Source organism: Cavia porcellus, unplaced genomic scaffold (genome assembly GCF_034190915.1).
Source record: "Cavia porcellus strain 051 isolate PalLab524CR breed Dunkin Hartley unplaced genomic scaffold, mCavPor4.1 scaffold_29, whole genome shotgun sequence".
Taxonomy (NCBI): Eukaryota; Metazoa; Chordata; class Mammalia; order Rodentia; family Caviidae; genus Cavia; species Cavia porcellus.
In genome coordinates this window covers 30184396-30197167 of record NW_026947512.1, presented here as the reverse complement: position 1 = coordinate 30197167, position 12772 = coordinate 30184396, and the positions used below count along the sequence as shown (strand labels likewise).

General features: G+C 35.9%; 1 protein-coding gene across 1 annotated transcript in view; it reads left to right on the top strand.

The window, feature by feature from the left end:
• Positions 1 to 219: 219 nt before the first annotated feature.
• Cdc73 (cell division cycle 73) overlaps positions 220 to 12772 on the top strand; it is a 143749-nt gene continuing 131196 nt past the window's right edge. The window contains exons 1-5 of the mRNA XM_063239805.1: positions 220 to 498; positions 3289 to 3394; positions 6805 to 6874; positions 10292 to 10354; positions 10436 to 10488. Of these exons, the coding sequence (XP_063095875.1) occupies positions 368 to 498; positions 3289 to 3394; positions 6805 to 6874; positions 10292 to 10354; positions 10436 to 10488 (423 nt within the window). The 5' untranslated portion in view covers positions 220 to 367. The remainder of the gene's footprint in view (positions 499 to 3288; positions 3395 to 6804; positions 6875 to 10291; positions 10355 to 10435; positions 10489 to 12772) is intronic.

Here is a 12772-nt window from a genome sequence, read left to right as displayed (position 1 = left end):
GCGCGGGGTACCGGGTTCCACGTTTCCGGCAGCAGGCTCAGCCGAGAGTGCAGACTGGGAGGGGCGTTTCCCCGGCGGTCGCGGCTCCCCCTGGCGGTGGCCGCGCGGCGCTGGAGGCAAGCAGTCAGGCGTTCTCCGCGGGCAGCCAGCGGTGGGGCCTCGCCTCCCAGCGCGGGGTCCTTGGCGGCCGGGGTGGCTACTATCCCTGCCGCTGTCGTAGGCGAGAGCGGCTGTTAGTGGCGCCGCTGTTGGTTCACGGCGGCGGCGGTGGCGGCGGCGGAGGAGGAAGAGGGCGAGGCGGCGCGGCGAGAAGGAGGCGGGCGCGGCGTCGGCGGCGGCCGGGGCCGGCGGCGGCGGGGGGCGGAAGATGGCGGACGTGCTCAGCGTCCTGCGACAGTACAACATCCAGAAGAAGGAGATCGTGGTGAAGGGAGACGAAGTGATCTTCGGGGAGTTCTCCTGGCCCAAGAACGTGAAGACCAACTATGTAGTTTGGGGGTAAGTCAGCTATGGCTTTGGCCTAAAGGTGTCAGGGCAGGGTTGGGCGCCCCCAGGCGAGCCCCCCTTTTAAAAGCCCCTCCTCCTGTTTGCCTTGGGGACGGGGGGTGGGAAATGGGTGCTCTGGGAAAAAGTTTCTGTCCAGAAGTTGCGCTTTCAAGATGAGAAAGGAAGAGACAGATCTGTGTTGGTGGCAGTCCAGCCCTTTAAGTCTTTGAGAAGCCAGAGGGAAAGATGGCATGGCAATTTCTGGCTTTACCAGTTCGTTTTACCAGCATGTGTCGAGTGCCAGCGGTCTGGTGCACGGTATACCTGAATATAGGTGCACAAAGGAGCACACCGAGTGGTGCTGGGAGACCCTCTTGTTGTGTTTAATTTTTGCTCTCTTTTGCCATGTGTTGTAACTCACTCTGGTGGCCCTACCAGCTCATGGTCAACAATTTCTCTTTACCTAAATGGGGAAGATGTTATTCCTTAAGAGAGAAGGGACTAGACATCGTGAAGTCAGGGAAAGATTTGGAAGTTACACCAATCAGTGTTAAAAAGTGCAAGCTGGAGTTTCTCAGGCAGAAAGTTACTGGTGAAATTGAATGAGCCTTTGACGTCCAAGAAATTGGTGGTGTGTGCTTTTGAAAAGTGTTTTTTAAAAAATATGTTTTGGAATGTTGATCCACGTGGAGTTTTGTAACTTAAGTCATTATGGAAAACATCTAGAGATAGGTTTACTAATCATTTGGGGCCTTATTAATAATGCCTCTGTCATTTGTGCTTTATTTGTAATTAGAATCACGGTAGTTAGAACTCACTTTGTTTTATTGAATGAAATGAGGTTTGTGAAGAGTGATGAAAAACTGGCAACTTTTTAAGTTGGTTTTTTTTTTGCCTTATACTTTGCTTTATGCAACGTTGATTAAATATTTTGGGTTTCCATTGTTTACCTCTTTCAGAGAAATTACATAGAATTATAATTTGAATTTTTAATGGATGTTTTCCTTTAAAAATTGATCAGTGTACTCAAGGTACAGGGTGATTTGAGCTAAAACAGAATTCCTAAGATCCTGGTTTCTGCTTTTAAAACAGGATAGCTTAATCCGGATAGAAGAGCTAAAACAGAAGACTTGGTGTGACATGCTTTCAAGCTTATAAGAATAGAACAGTAACTTCTATTTGGGGGTGTTTAGGGAAGGTTCCACAGAAGTATGTTTGACATGTTTGCATCCTACAGCGTTTTCGTGAATAAATGAATAAGCGTTGGAGAATGGCAAAGATTTTTGTGAATGAAATGGTGAATTAGACCTCCAAGGTGAGGGAACTGTGTGTCTCAAGGCAGTGAGGCTCGAAAGAACATACTTTGACAGCAATTTATTTTAGCTAGTGAAAAAAGGAATGCTTAGAATAGATTGCAAACTTTGAATTTAAGGAATAACATCTTCCCCATTTAGGTAAAGAGAAATTGTTGACCATGAGCTGGTAGGGCCACCAGAGTGAGTTACAACACATGGCAAAAGAGAGCAAAAACAGTGAATTCACAGGGATTATTTTCACTTGGGATGTGTGTGTGTGTGCATGCTGTACATATATAAAACTAATAATGGTACTTCATGCTTATTGCATATATGGCATTCTGTTACCTTTCTATTTTTTCGTTTATAAGTAAAAATGTGGAGATTTGTTTACTTATTTATTTTTCGGTATCTTTTGAAAGAGGATCTTGCTGTGTAGTTCTGGCTAGCCTTGAATCACTGCATAGTCCAGGGTGGCTTTGAACTGTGGCTATCCTCCAGCCTCAGCCTCCCAAGTGCTGGGATTACAGATGTGTACCACCATGCCCAACAAACTATAGTAATTGTATTGAATTAATTTGTACCATACTTAATGTGATTTGTGGTTTGAAATATATTGATTTAAGGGGCAAATAGTAATAAAGGCTAGACAAGTAGATATATAGCTCATTATAGTGGGTGATATTCATATGAATTTAAATAGTACATTGGAATTATGGGGGATAGTTGTAGGGGGAAGAGCAAGATTGGACACTTAAGTAACCTGTGTTTGCATTTCAGAGTTAGTACCTCTTAAGGTAGAATGTTTTATTACATGTAGAATTGTATTTCCATTTAGCCTGGTTGGTCTAGTTTGAGAGGTGTTACAAGAATCAAACCCCTTGCTGGACATAGTGGCACACACCTGTTATCTCAGCACTTTGGGATGCTGACCCAGGAGGATCACAGGTTTTAGCTCAATGTGAGCAATTTAGTGACTCCCTGTGTCAAAAACAAAAACAAAAAGTAAAAAGAATTAGGGTTGTAGCCCAGTCCCCTCTATTTGTTGGGCAAGGGGCTGTACTTTTGAAATTCATTGTGTTTACTGAAAGAATGTTGTTAACATTGTTCAGTGATAATTATCTGTTAGAGCCACAGTGTAAAACTTAGTGTCAGTTCAGAATGATATTACTTATCCTAAGCAGATTGATTGTTTTAAAGATCTCTTCAATTTGTAACTGGGTAGGTTTCTTTCTCAATTGAAAAAATCCAGAGCCTAATTTGGGCCTAATTTTAAAAAGTGTACATAGTACTTTGGAGTATGTATTTGTGTACTTTTCTAAGTTCTTGCATTTTGTTGTTGTTTTACTTTTTGCCTTAATAACAGCCAATTTAGTACTAGATTTTACCTTTATGTGCATATTCAGTATGTTGTTGAATAGACAAGTGGATATGGGTAAGTGAATACATTTAACTGAGCCCGAATAATTTAAAAGTGTGAATAAAAATCTTGTTTGTGTTATTTCAGGACTGGAAAGGAAGGACAACCTAGAGAGTACTATACACTGGATTCCATCTTATTTCTGCTTAATAATGTACACCTTTCTCATCCTGTTTATGTTCGACGAGCAGCTGTAAGTAGAATTCATTTTAAGGTTTTTTTAGCTTCAGTGATACTGTTTGATATGAGTAAATTCTCTCTTGGGCTAAAAATGTATGAATGTCTCTTGGAGGGTCTAAATTAGGATATTCTGTGATTTATACAAATTTCTAACTCTGATTATAACAGGGGAAGCCCCCTTCCCCCATTTTAAATATTAACTCAGTCTCCCTAAATTGCCCGAACTGGCCTCGAACTTGAGCTCCTTCTGCCTTAGTTTCCTAAGCAGGTGGAAATGTTCACATATACTACTGTGCTTAGCTATAGTAGAAGTTTTGGTTTTTTTTTTTTACTGGTACCAGGGATTGAACTCACAACCACGCGCTTGCAAGGCAGGCGCTTATGCTGCTGAGTTAAATCCCTAGCCCCTATAGTAGAAGTTTTAAAGGAATTTTTACAGATGTGTAAAAAAAATATAAACCTGTGGATAGAATCTGTTTTTCTTTTTCTTTCTTTCTTTTTTTTTCCTGTCTCTTTTGAGACAAGGTTTCGCTATGCAGTTCAGGATGGCCTTGAACTCATTTTGTAGCCCTGGCTGGCCTTGAACTCTCAATGATCCTCCTGCCTCAGCCTCTTGCCAAGATTACAAGCATGTGCCATCATGTCTGGCAAGAGGCAATTTTTTAGAAACTCTGGATCCCAAGAAAATTTTCTGTTACAAGAATTGATATCAATATAGAACATACCTTTATACCTTTTTAGAATTAACTAGTAAATTTAACAGTTATATTTATGTCTTGATCTGTCTTGAGTTTTGCTTGCTTTTTCAGTGTTTGAAAATTTATTACTCATGGTGAGATTCTTTCATCTATAGAAAAAAGAATATATTATAATTGAGTGTCAGGGTTTTTGAGATATATTCGCTGTTTTGCATTAGCATTTGCCGTAAATGCCAAGATAAAATGCCCCCCAAAATGTTTAATGTTTTTAAATGAGACCCTCAATTTCTTTTTGATATAGCTGGACAAAAAACAAAAAAACAGGAAACTTTGGTAGATAATGAAATAGCCAAATATTTGTTTTTAGTAATTTTTGTTTTATGTATTCATACTTTGACTTATGTGAATACATGCTTTCTATTTCTTTTTCTTCTTGTACCAGGGATCGAACTCAGGACTTAATGCTTGCCAGGCGAGTGCTTATGCCGCTGAGCTAAATCTCCAGCCCCATGAATACATACTTTATTGAGCTATATTAACTTGTACTTTTTCTTATAGTTTTTAAAATTGTTTTTCAAAGTTTTCACACTGCAGTTATCTTTTGAGTTAACACTGTGGCACAGTTGCATTAAACTGTCTGAAATTCACTTTTATAACCTCTTCTGTGTTAGTAATAGTCAAAGTTACTAGCTTATGTGATGTGTCTTAATCCTTTGTAAGTTTTTAAAGCAGTTGAGAAAGTATCCCACCTTCTAAGGGGCTTTGTAAGTATTAAACTGTAGGACTCTGCTTTTTGAGCAAGAAATGTATATAGTACTTACTGTTGAATGTTTACTTAAAAAGTAATAAAATTGGTGTGAAACCACTTGGGACATAATAGAAAAAAGTGCTGTCTATAAAATTTTGCATTTATACAGGATTTTTAAAAACTGAATTAGGCAGTAATTAGACTCTTTTGTTAGATACAGCTATTGTGGGGGTAATAAAGATAATTCAAGTACTTGGTTTACATTTATAAGTTACGTTCTGTAGGACACTTGCACTACATAACTAATGGATATAATTGTTTCTATGGGCCGTAGGACCTTTGGTTGCATTAGATTTAACTTTTATTTGCCAAATTAAAGAGGGAGTGTGGTAAAGTCCTAGGGTTCTACAAATTTGAGGTTGTTCTAATTCTTTTGTGTTATTTGCTACTTCTTGTGAGCAGACTGTTTCTAAAATAGATACTCTTGACCTCTAACTCTTAAGAGTGAATATGTGTTTGTAATTCAAGAGTGTCCAAAGGAAGTATATTACTAGACTTAGTAATTTAACGGAAAATAATTTAATATTTTAATAATCCACATAGACTAGTTTAAAATAACCTATATGCACACTCACAAAAATAGCTTTTAGGCTTTTAAACTTATAAGAAGAAACTAAAATTAGGCTTGACTTTTTAAAAAATACCAAGATTAATTTTTAAGTGATTGAATATAGTTCGGTTAGCTGGACGTGGCAGTGCACATCTGTAATCCCAGCCCTGTGGGTAGCTGAAGCTGGGGGATTGATGAAAGTTTGAGCCCACCTGGACAATTTAGCGACTTGGTGGGACTTTATTTCAAAATAAAAAAGGGCTGCAGATGTAGCCGAGTGCAAAAGTCCTGGGTTAAATCTCCGGTACTATCAAAAAAAGAAAGATAAACATGTGCACAGACAGACAGACAGACACAAAGATAATGTTCAATGAAGTCATCAAGAAATTAAGTATAGAAGGTTGACGTGGGGAAGTGTCATTAGTATTTGTGATGAGGTAATTGGCCAATGATAGGGTTCTTACTCATTGTTGTTCATGGAAGCTGACAAAGGTGTTGAACTGCATAATCTCTTGGCTACCAGTTTTTCTGTTTTTTGGGTTTTTTTTTTTTTTTTTGGCTGCTGGTTTTCTTCTATTCTGTTTGCTTTAGAAAAATGAAATGGAAAATTGTAGTAATGACATATTCATTGAATTCATGATCCAAGAGATGACATGGTACCTAGAATGTACAGTTCTATTTTACTCAGCACTCTACAACTTGCTAATGTAGATAATTAAAGGAAAATTATCCATTTTCTTAAAATGGATATTTTTTCAGATTTAATTTTTTCACTCTTTTCCCCTTGCTTGCATAATTTTTACACACTTGGATAAAAATAAATATATAATATAGAAGGTAAACAATTACCATTAACATTTCCTTGTATAATCTGTACATAATTTTTCTCATGTTTAAGTAATATGTACCATGTAACTGTTGTTAATTATCAAAATTTAGTTTTAATGGCTACTTTATATTTGGTACAGATCAAGTGGAATATTTTGAAAAAGTCTTACTTGTGTGAGAAAAGAAAGCACTGGAGATATCACATAAAGTGAGAAAACAATAGGACTGAAAAGATACTGGTATCACATACAGTAACTATCATGAGTGCAGTTAAATCATGAAAAAGAATAGTCATTACTTTATGTCTTAATACATCTTCTTGCAAATTCAGAAGTAAAATTACTAAAACTTAACATGTTAGCTGAAAAGATTTTTAAAGGTTTTAAAGTTTTAGCTTAACATTTTGTACAGTTGTGATTTTTAAAATACATTTCACCATATGTTGGAAAAAATTCAGTTTATATGTTTATCAAATTTAACATAGTTGTTATCCATTTAATATCTTAATATTTTTTCTTCTAAAAAAATTTTGGTTTCAGACTGAAAACATTCCTGTGGTCAGAAGACCTGACCGGAAAGACCTGCTAGGATATCTCAATGGTGAAGCCTGTAAGTATTTTTTATACTGCGTGATTTCTCCTCCATGTGTAACCCAGGCTGTAACCCTTGAATTCAAGTTCCTACTTAATTTCCAAATGCTGGAATTACAGGTGTGTTGCACCATACCTGGCCCACTCTTAAATAGACATTGTTTCCTGTTTTTGTTAGTTTTGCTTTTTTTTTTGTTTACTACAGAATAAAACCTAGCAGGAAGAAAATATTATATAATCCTACCAAAAGATTATCTGATGTATGGATATGTACATATGTTCTTTTTTCTAGTTTTGGTGATTATACTGTCTGATCCTAAGGCTAGTTACCTCTTCCTCTGTGTGAATTATTTTCACAGTTTCAAAGACTTTACTTCCTTAAATTGCTATTTCTGTCATGTCTTATCAGTTTTCTTTCTTTTGTATCATTATCTTTTAGAGTACATAGAGTAAGATATATTTCATCTTTGAAAACTGCTTTTGATTCCACATTCTTAATAAGTATTACTGTGTTTGTCTTCTGCTTGTTATAAAATTCTTTGAAAGTTGGTGTTATATTACAACTTCTTTTTTAACCTATGGATTTTTTAAAAATTATGATTCTATTTTTTGGTACTGGGAATTGAACTCAGGACCTTGTGGCTTACTAGGCAGACACTTATGCTGCTGAGCTTTATGCCCGGCCTTATGATTCTTTTTCTTTTCCCACTTTCCACTGCGATGGCCTTTATTGTCCCAGCTGTGATAATCCCAACATGACACCAGGTGGATAGCACCTACCGTGGGAACCTAACCTAGGATTCTTGAAGCTTCCTCCAATCTGGCTTTCATCTTTACTGTCCTATTAATACCATTGTTTTGAAAGGTCAATCATAATTTAAGAATTGCAGCATCCTTTGGTAGCCCTCACCTTTTTTTTAAACCCTTACCTTTTTTGACCTGGCAACAGTATTTGCTACTGTTGACCACTCCCCCCACTCATTTTTTTCCGGTTTCTGAGACAATGTTATTATGTAGTTGAGGCTGGCTTTGAGCTCACTGTGTGGCCCATGCTGACCTCAAACTCACAAAGCTCCTCCTGTCACAGCCTTCCAAGTGTTGGGATTACAGTATGCGCTAGCATACCTGGCAAACACTCCCCAATTGGAAAGCCTTGTTTTACTTTACTCTTGGCTCTCTTCTCTCATAATCTGCCTGCCAGTGTATTTTTGTTATTTCTGTGCTTGACTTATAATTCTGGAAGTTCTCTGTAACTAGACTTTTCTTTTTTCTCTTCTAACCCTAAGTCTGTAGGTTATCTTTTCTAGTTTTATGCTTTAAATATCACACATATTCTGACAAATTAAAATATTGTTGATCCTTGAACAAATGGATTAGATCTGCATAGGTTCACTGATAAATTGATTTGGTGGTACAATTTGAAAAACTCACAGATGAACTAGAAGTACTGAAAGAAAAAAAGATTATGTCATAAATGTATAAAAATATATGTAAATGGTTTTTCGTATCACTTAGCATAAGATATACACAAGTCTATTTCAGAAAATTAAAAATTTATCAAAACTTATGTACTTATTGATCACTGATAATTTCATTCACAGTTGAGAGAAAATGAAAGATGCAGTATTAAATTTTGACTCCATAAAATCAATTGTAGTTTTTGGTAATTTTATAGCTGCTTCCTGTTGCTGTTGTGGTGAGCTCAGAGGTTGCAGATATCTGCTTAAAATGTTGTCTAATGATAGTCATGTCTTTGTGAGCATATCACATCTATGGTAAATTTTGTACTGTAGTAAAATATATTCTCTCGTGCTTCTTTTATATTTCTCACCAAAACATATACCATATAAAATATGTATTGACTGTTATTTGTAAGGCTTTCAGCAAATAGTAGGCCATGTCGTTAAGTTTTTTTTTTTTCTCGGTACCAGGGATCGAACTCACGAGTGCCTGTTTGCAAGGCAGGCGCTTATGCTGCTGACCTAAATCCCCAGCCCTGTAGTTAAGTTTTTGAAGGTCAACTTTACATATGGGTTTTTAACTTGTGAAGGAGTCAGTGTACTTTATTCCCGGTTGATCAAGGACCAGCTGTGTTTATGCTACTTCCTGAGCTCTAGATTAATAAATTCACTATCATCATTTTCTTTTGGATCTTTAATAGTCATCTGAAATTTAACGTAAAATAGAATGTCCAGTTCACTCCTTCCTTCCCATTCCCCATGCAGAATAAAAACGTTATGTCTTTTCTTTTTTTTTGTCTTACTAATGAGTAATGGGACTCTCTGCTGTTGCCTAGACAGGCTCGTACATCTCACATCTATGCTATAAGGAGGTCCTTTTCCCTGTCTCTAAAACTATTATAACATTTAATCTATTACGAACTATTCTGTACTTCCTTCTCTGAGCTTTCTACTCTTTATTTTATACAATGTAGTCTGTGCCTTACGGTTAAGACTGACTGTTTTTGAAAAGACTTATAAGCTTGACTGTGTCATTCACAAGTTCAAGGCCATTTTGACTTCCTGTCACACAGAATAAAGCTTATGCTGACCTCTGTGATCTTGCTTTTGCCTTAATTTTTGTGACCTCATCTTCTACCAACTGTCCTTTGCTCCCATCAGTCTCACTGATCTTTTAGCTATTCTAATCTTGGTGCCTTTGTAATTGCTAGGTTGTCTCAATACCTCGTCTCCATGTTGTCACCACGCTCATTTCTTTATTATCTTCTTTAGATCCGTGCTCAGATATTGTCCAGTATTCTATTAGAGAAGACTTCTCTGACCACTCTACCTAAACTATAAAATAAATTGGGATTTATTGAGATATGCTTGCGGTTCCAGCTACTTGGGAGGTAGGAGGATTGCAGGGATGGCTGCTTGGGCAACTTAGTGAGACCCTGTCTCAAAATTTTAAAAAAGAAGCATGAGGCTGGAGTTGTAGCTCAGTCAATAGAGTACTTGTCTAGTCTGTGCTCTAGGTGCTGGGGTGAATCCCTAGCACTCCAAAACACAAACAACCCCCCAAAAATCTATCTATATTTATCTATGAAGTTATCTACACCTATATAGACACATATATCTCATTCCATCCTTCTGTCTCCTCTCCCATCTGTGTATAGTGCCATCCTGATTTATTTTTCATTATATTTCATACATTTACTTGAAGTTTATATTTGTTTTCTTACATATTGTCTCTGTTGTTCATTAAAGGGTAAGTTTTTGTCTTATTTATTAACTTCCAGCATTTAGAAGAATGGTATATAGTAAGTCTTTAACTGAATAAATGAATAATTATTAATTTTCTGTCCTACAGTATATAAATATCTAAATTGGTATAATAGAACTGTTTGGAACAAAACTTGAGCATTTTACTTGTGATAATATCTAGTACATGTGTTCAACTGTTTATCTGATTATATGAATCTTTAAATTTTCAGCAACATCGGCAAGTATAGACAGAAGTGCCCCCCTAGAAATAGGTCTTCAGCGATCTACTCAAGGTATGCTTTGTCAGAGATTTAGTTTGAACTTTCAAAAACTTATTCCAAAACTGTACATTTACTTATTATTCTTTCTTATAGTGAAACGAGCTGCAGATGAAGTTTTAGCAGAAGCTAAGAAACCACGAATTGAGGTAAGAGCTTTATTTTAAAGATGATTTATATTGCTTCTGAAATGGGGTTTATACATTAATAATTCTTTGTGGTAATTCTAGGCACTTTTTTCTTGAATTTTTTGTGGTGAAAAGAAAAATTGATTAATAAGTAGCTTGAGCTATAGTTTCAGCTCATATACACAAGCTTTGTCAGATCATTATTTGTTGTTTTATATTATTGGTGAAAGTATTGGACTAGTTCAAGGATCAGAAAACTTCCTATAAAAGCTCAGAGATATGTTTTAGATTTCCTCGGCTAAACACTCTATTGCAGTTACTTCATTCTGTGACTGTAATTTGAAAACAGTCATAGATGACACATAAATGGATACGTATGACAGCATTCCTATAAAATTTTCCAAAATTGGCCTTTACGTTATAGTTTGATTATCCTTATTATATGTTGGGTAATAAGTTACACACAAGTTGCTTCATTTTTTAGAGCTAGGATCATGAAGTAATTATAATACATAGATAATTCTTAAAATACTGACATCATGTGTTGCAGATTTTTTGCTATATTTTAGCTAGCAAGTAGAATATTATTGGTTCATAGGAATAGTTTGTGTGAAATAAAAGCCACATGAGAAATGCAGTCATCAGTTGGTGTAATTACTTGCCTGTAATTCCAGCACTAGAGACTGAGGCCAGAGGATTGAGAGTTTGAGGCCAGCCTGACTTTAGTTAGTTCAAGGTCAGCCTGGAATATGTAGTGAGATACTGTTTCAAAAACAAGCCCAAAAAAAAGTTTGTTGCCTTTAGAGATCTACCTGGCAAGTTGGCTTTTATTAATAACAACATATTGTGTTGTAGAATTAAATGTCTCATAAAACATAAGTATGTGATGATATTTATTATTGGTAATACATATATAATTTAGTTCAGTGAGCCATGCAACAGTGTATACATACTTAAACACAATTTTGGTCAAAAAAATGCAGTGACCTTTGGAAAGAAAATTTATTAATTAGCTAGTAGATGAAATAAAATAGTTTAAATAAAATAGTTTAAAATTTAGAAATTTTATTTATTTTGGTATTTTATTTATTTACTTTGGGTACTGGGGATTGAACTCATGGTCTTGGCACTTGCCAGACAGGTGCTTATGCCATTGAGCTAAATCCCTGGCCCAGCCTTAGAAATTTTAATTACATGATTGCATATACTACCCTGAAAAATAGAGGAATACTTAAAATTTGACAAATGGTGAAACTGGTCATATATCAATTAACAGTAAAATACCATTTGTCTTCATTGCTAGTATTAACAGTGCTAAAAGCCATTGATCTCTTCCAGACTAATATTAGAATCAAATAGTTATATGTAGATACTTTTGGAGTATATGTAAATAGCAAAGCATTCACAATTAAGAATAAAAAAGATAATTCTTGAAGGGATGGGACTGTGGACTAGGTGACAAAATTAGATGCTGTAATAATGTAAGTATACTCAGAGACATGAACTTGAAACTTTAATAGTAAAAATAATAAATGGCTTGTTCTTTTTTTTTTTTTTTTGGTAATGGGACTTGAACTCAGGACCTTGTGCTTGTCAGACAGGCACTTAGGCTATTGAACTATATGCCTGGTCCAAATGACTCATCCTTAGAGTTCTATACTAGGTGATACTGTAAGTAAGTATGTTAACTCATGTAATAGTCATCAAAACTTCTTGAAGTTGGCAGTACAGCGTCTGTAAATAAATGTGGGCTCCATAAGAAAGTAGCTACTGAGGCTAACAGAACCAGAAGTAGAACCAAGGAAGTCTGGTTCTTAGCCATTTATTGTAGAGCATCAACTTTTGTGTCAATAAAATTGAAATGTTTGCCCATTCTCCTTTTATGGAAGCTTATAGCACACTATTGACAGTGAATTTAGGGATACCATTTATTTAGAAAAATTAGAACATTACAGTCTGTTTATTGTTTTTAAATTCAGCGTGGTAGAAATGCTAAATTGCTAGGATCCCAGTAACTTGAAAATTCATTAGGAAGTACATAAAAGTTTTTTGTAGATTATTTGTAGAGTTACATTGAATTATACAGATATTTATTTTATTCATACAATTTGATTTCCGCATATATTGAAGACCTGTACGACAGTGTCTAGGAATAGGAAACCTTGAAGGCAGGGTTTTTGATTTGATTAAAATTATACTGTGTTGTCTTTAAAATTAGCAGTACCTTAAGGAACTTGAGTATTATACCTTTGTTATACATGGCAAACTGTTCATTTTGGCCGAAGGGTCTGTTTCAGGAATTTTA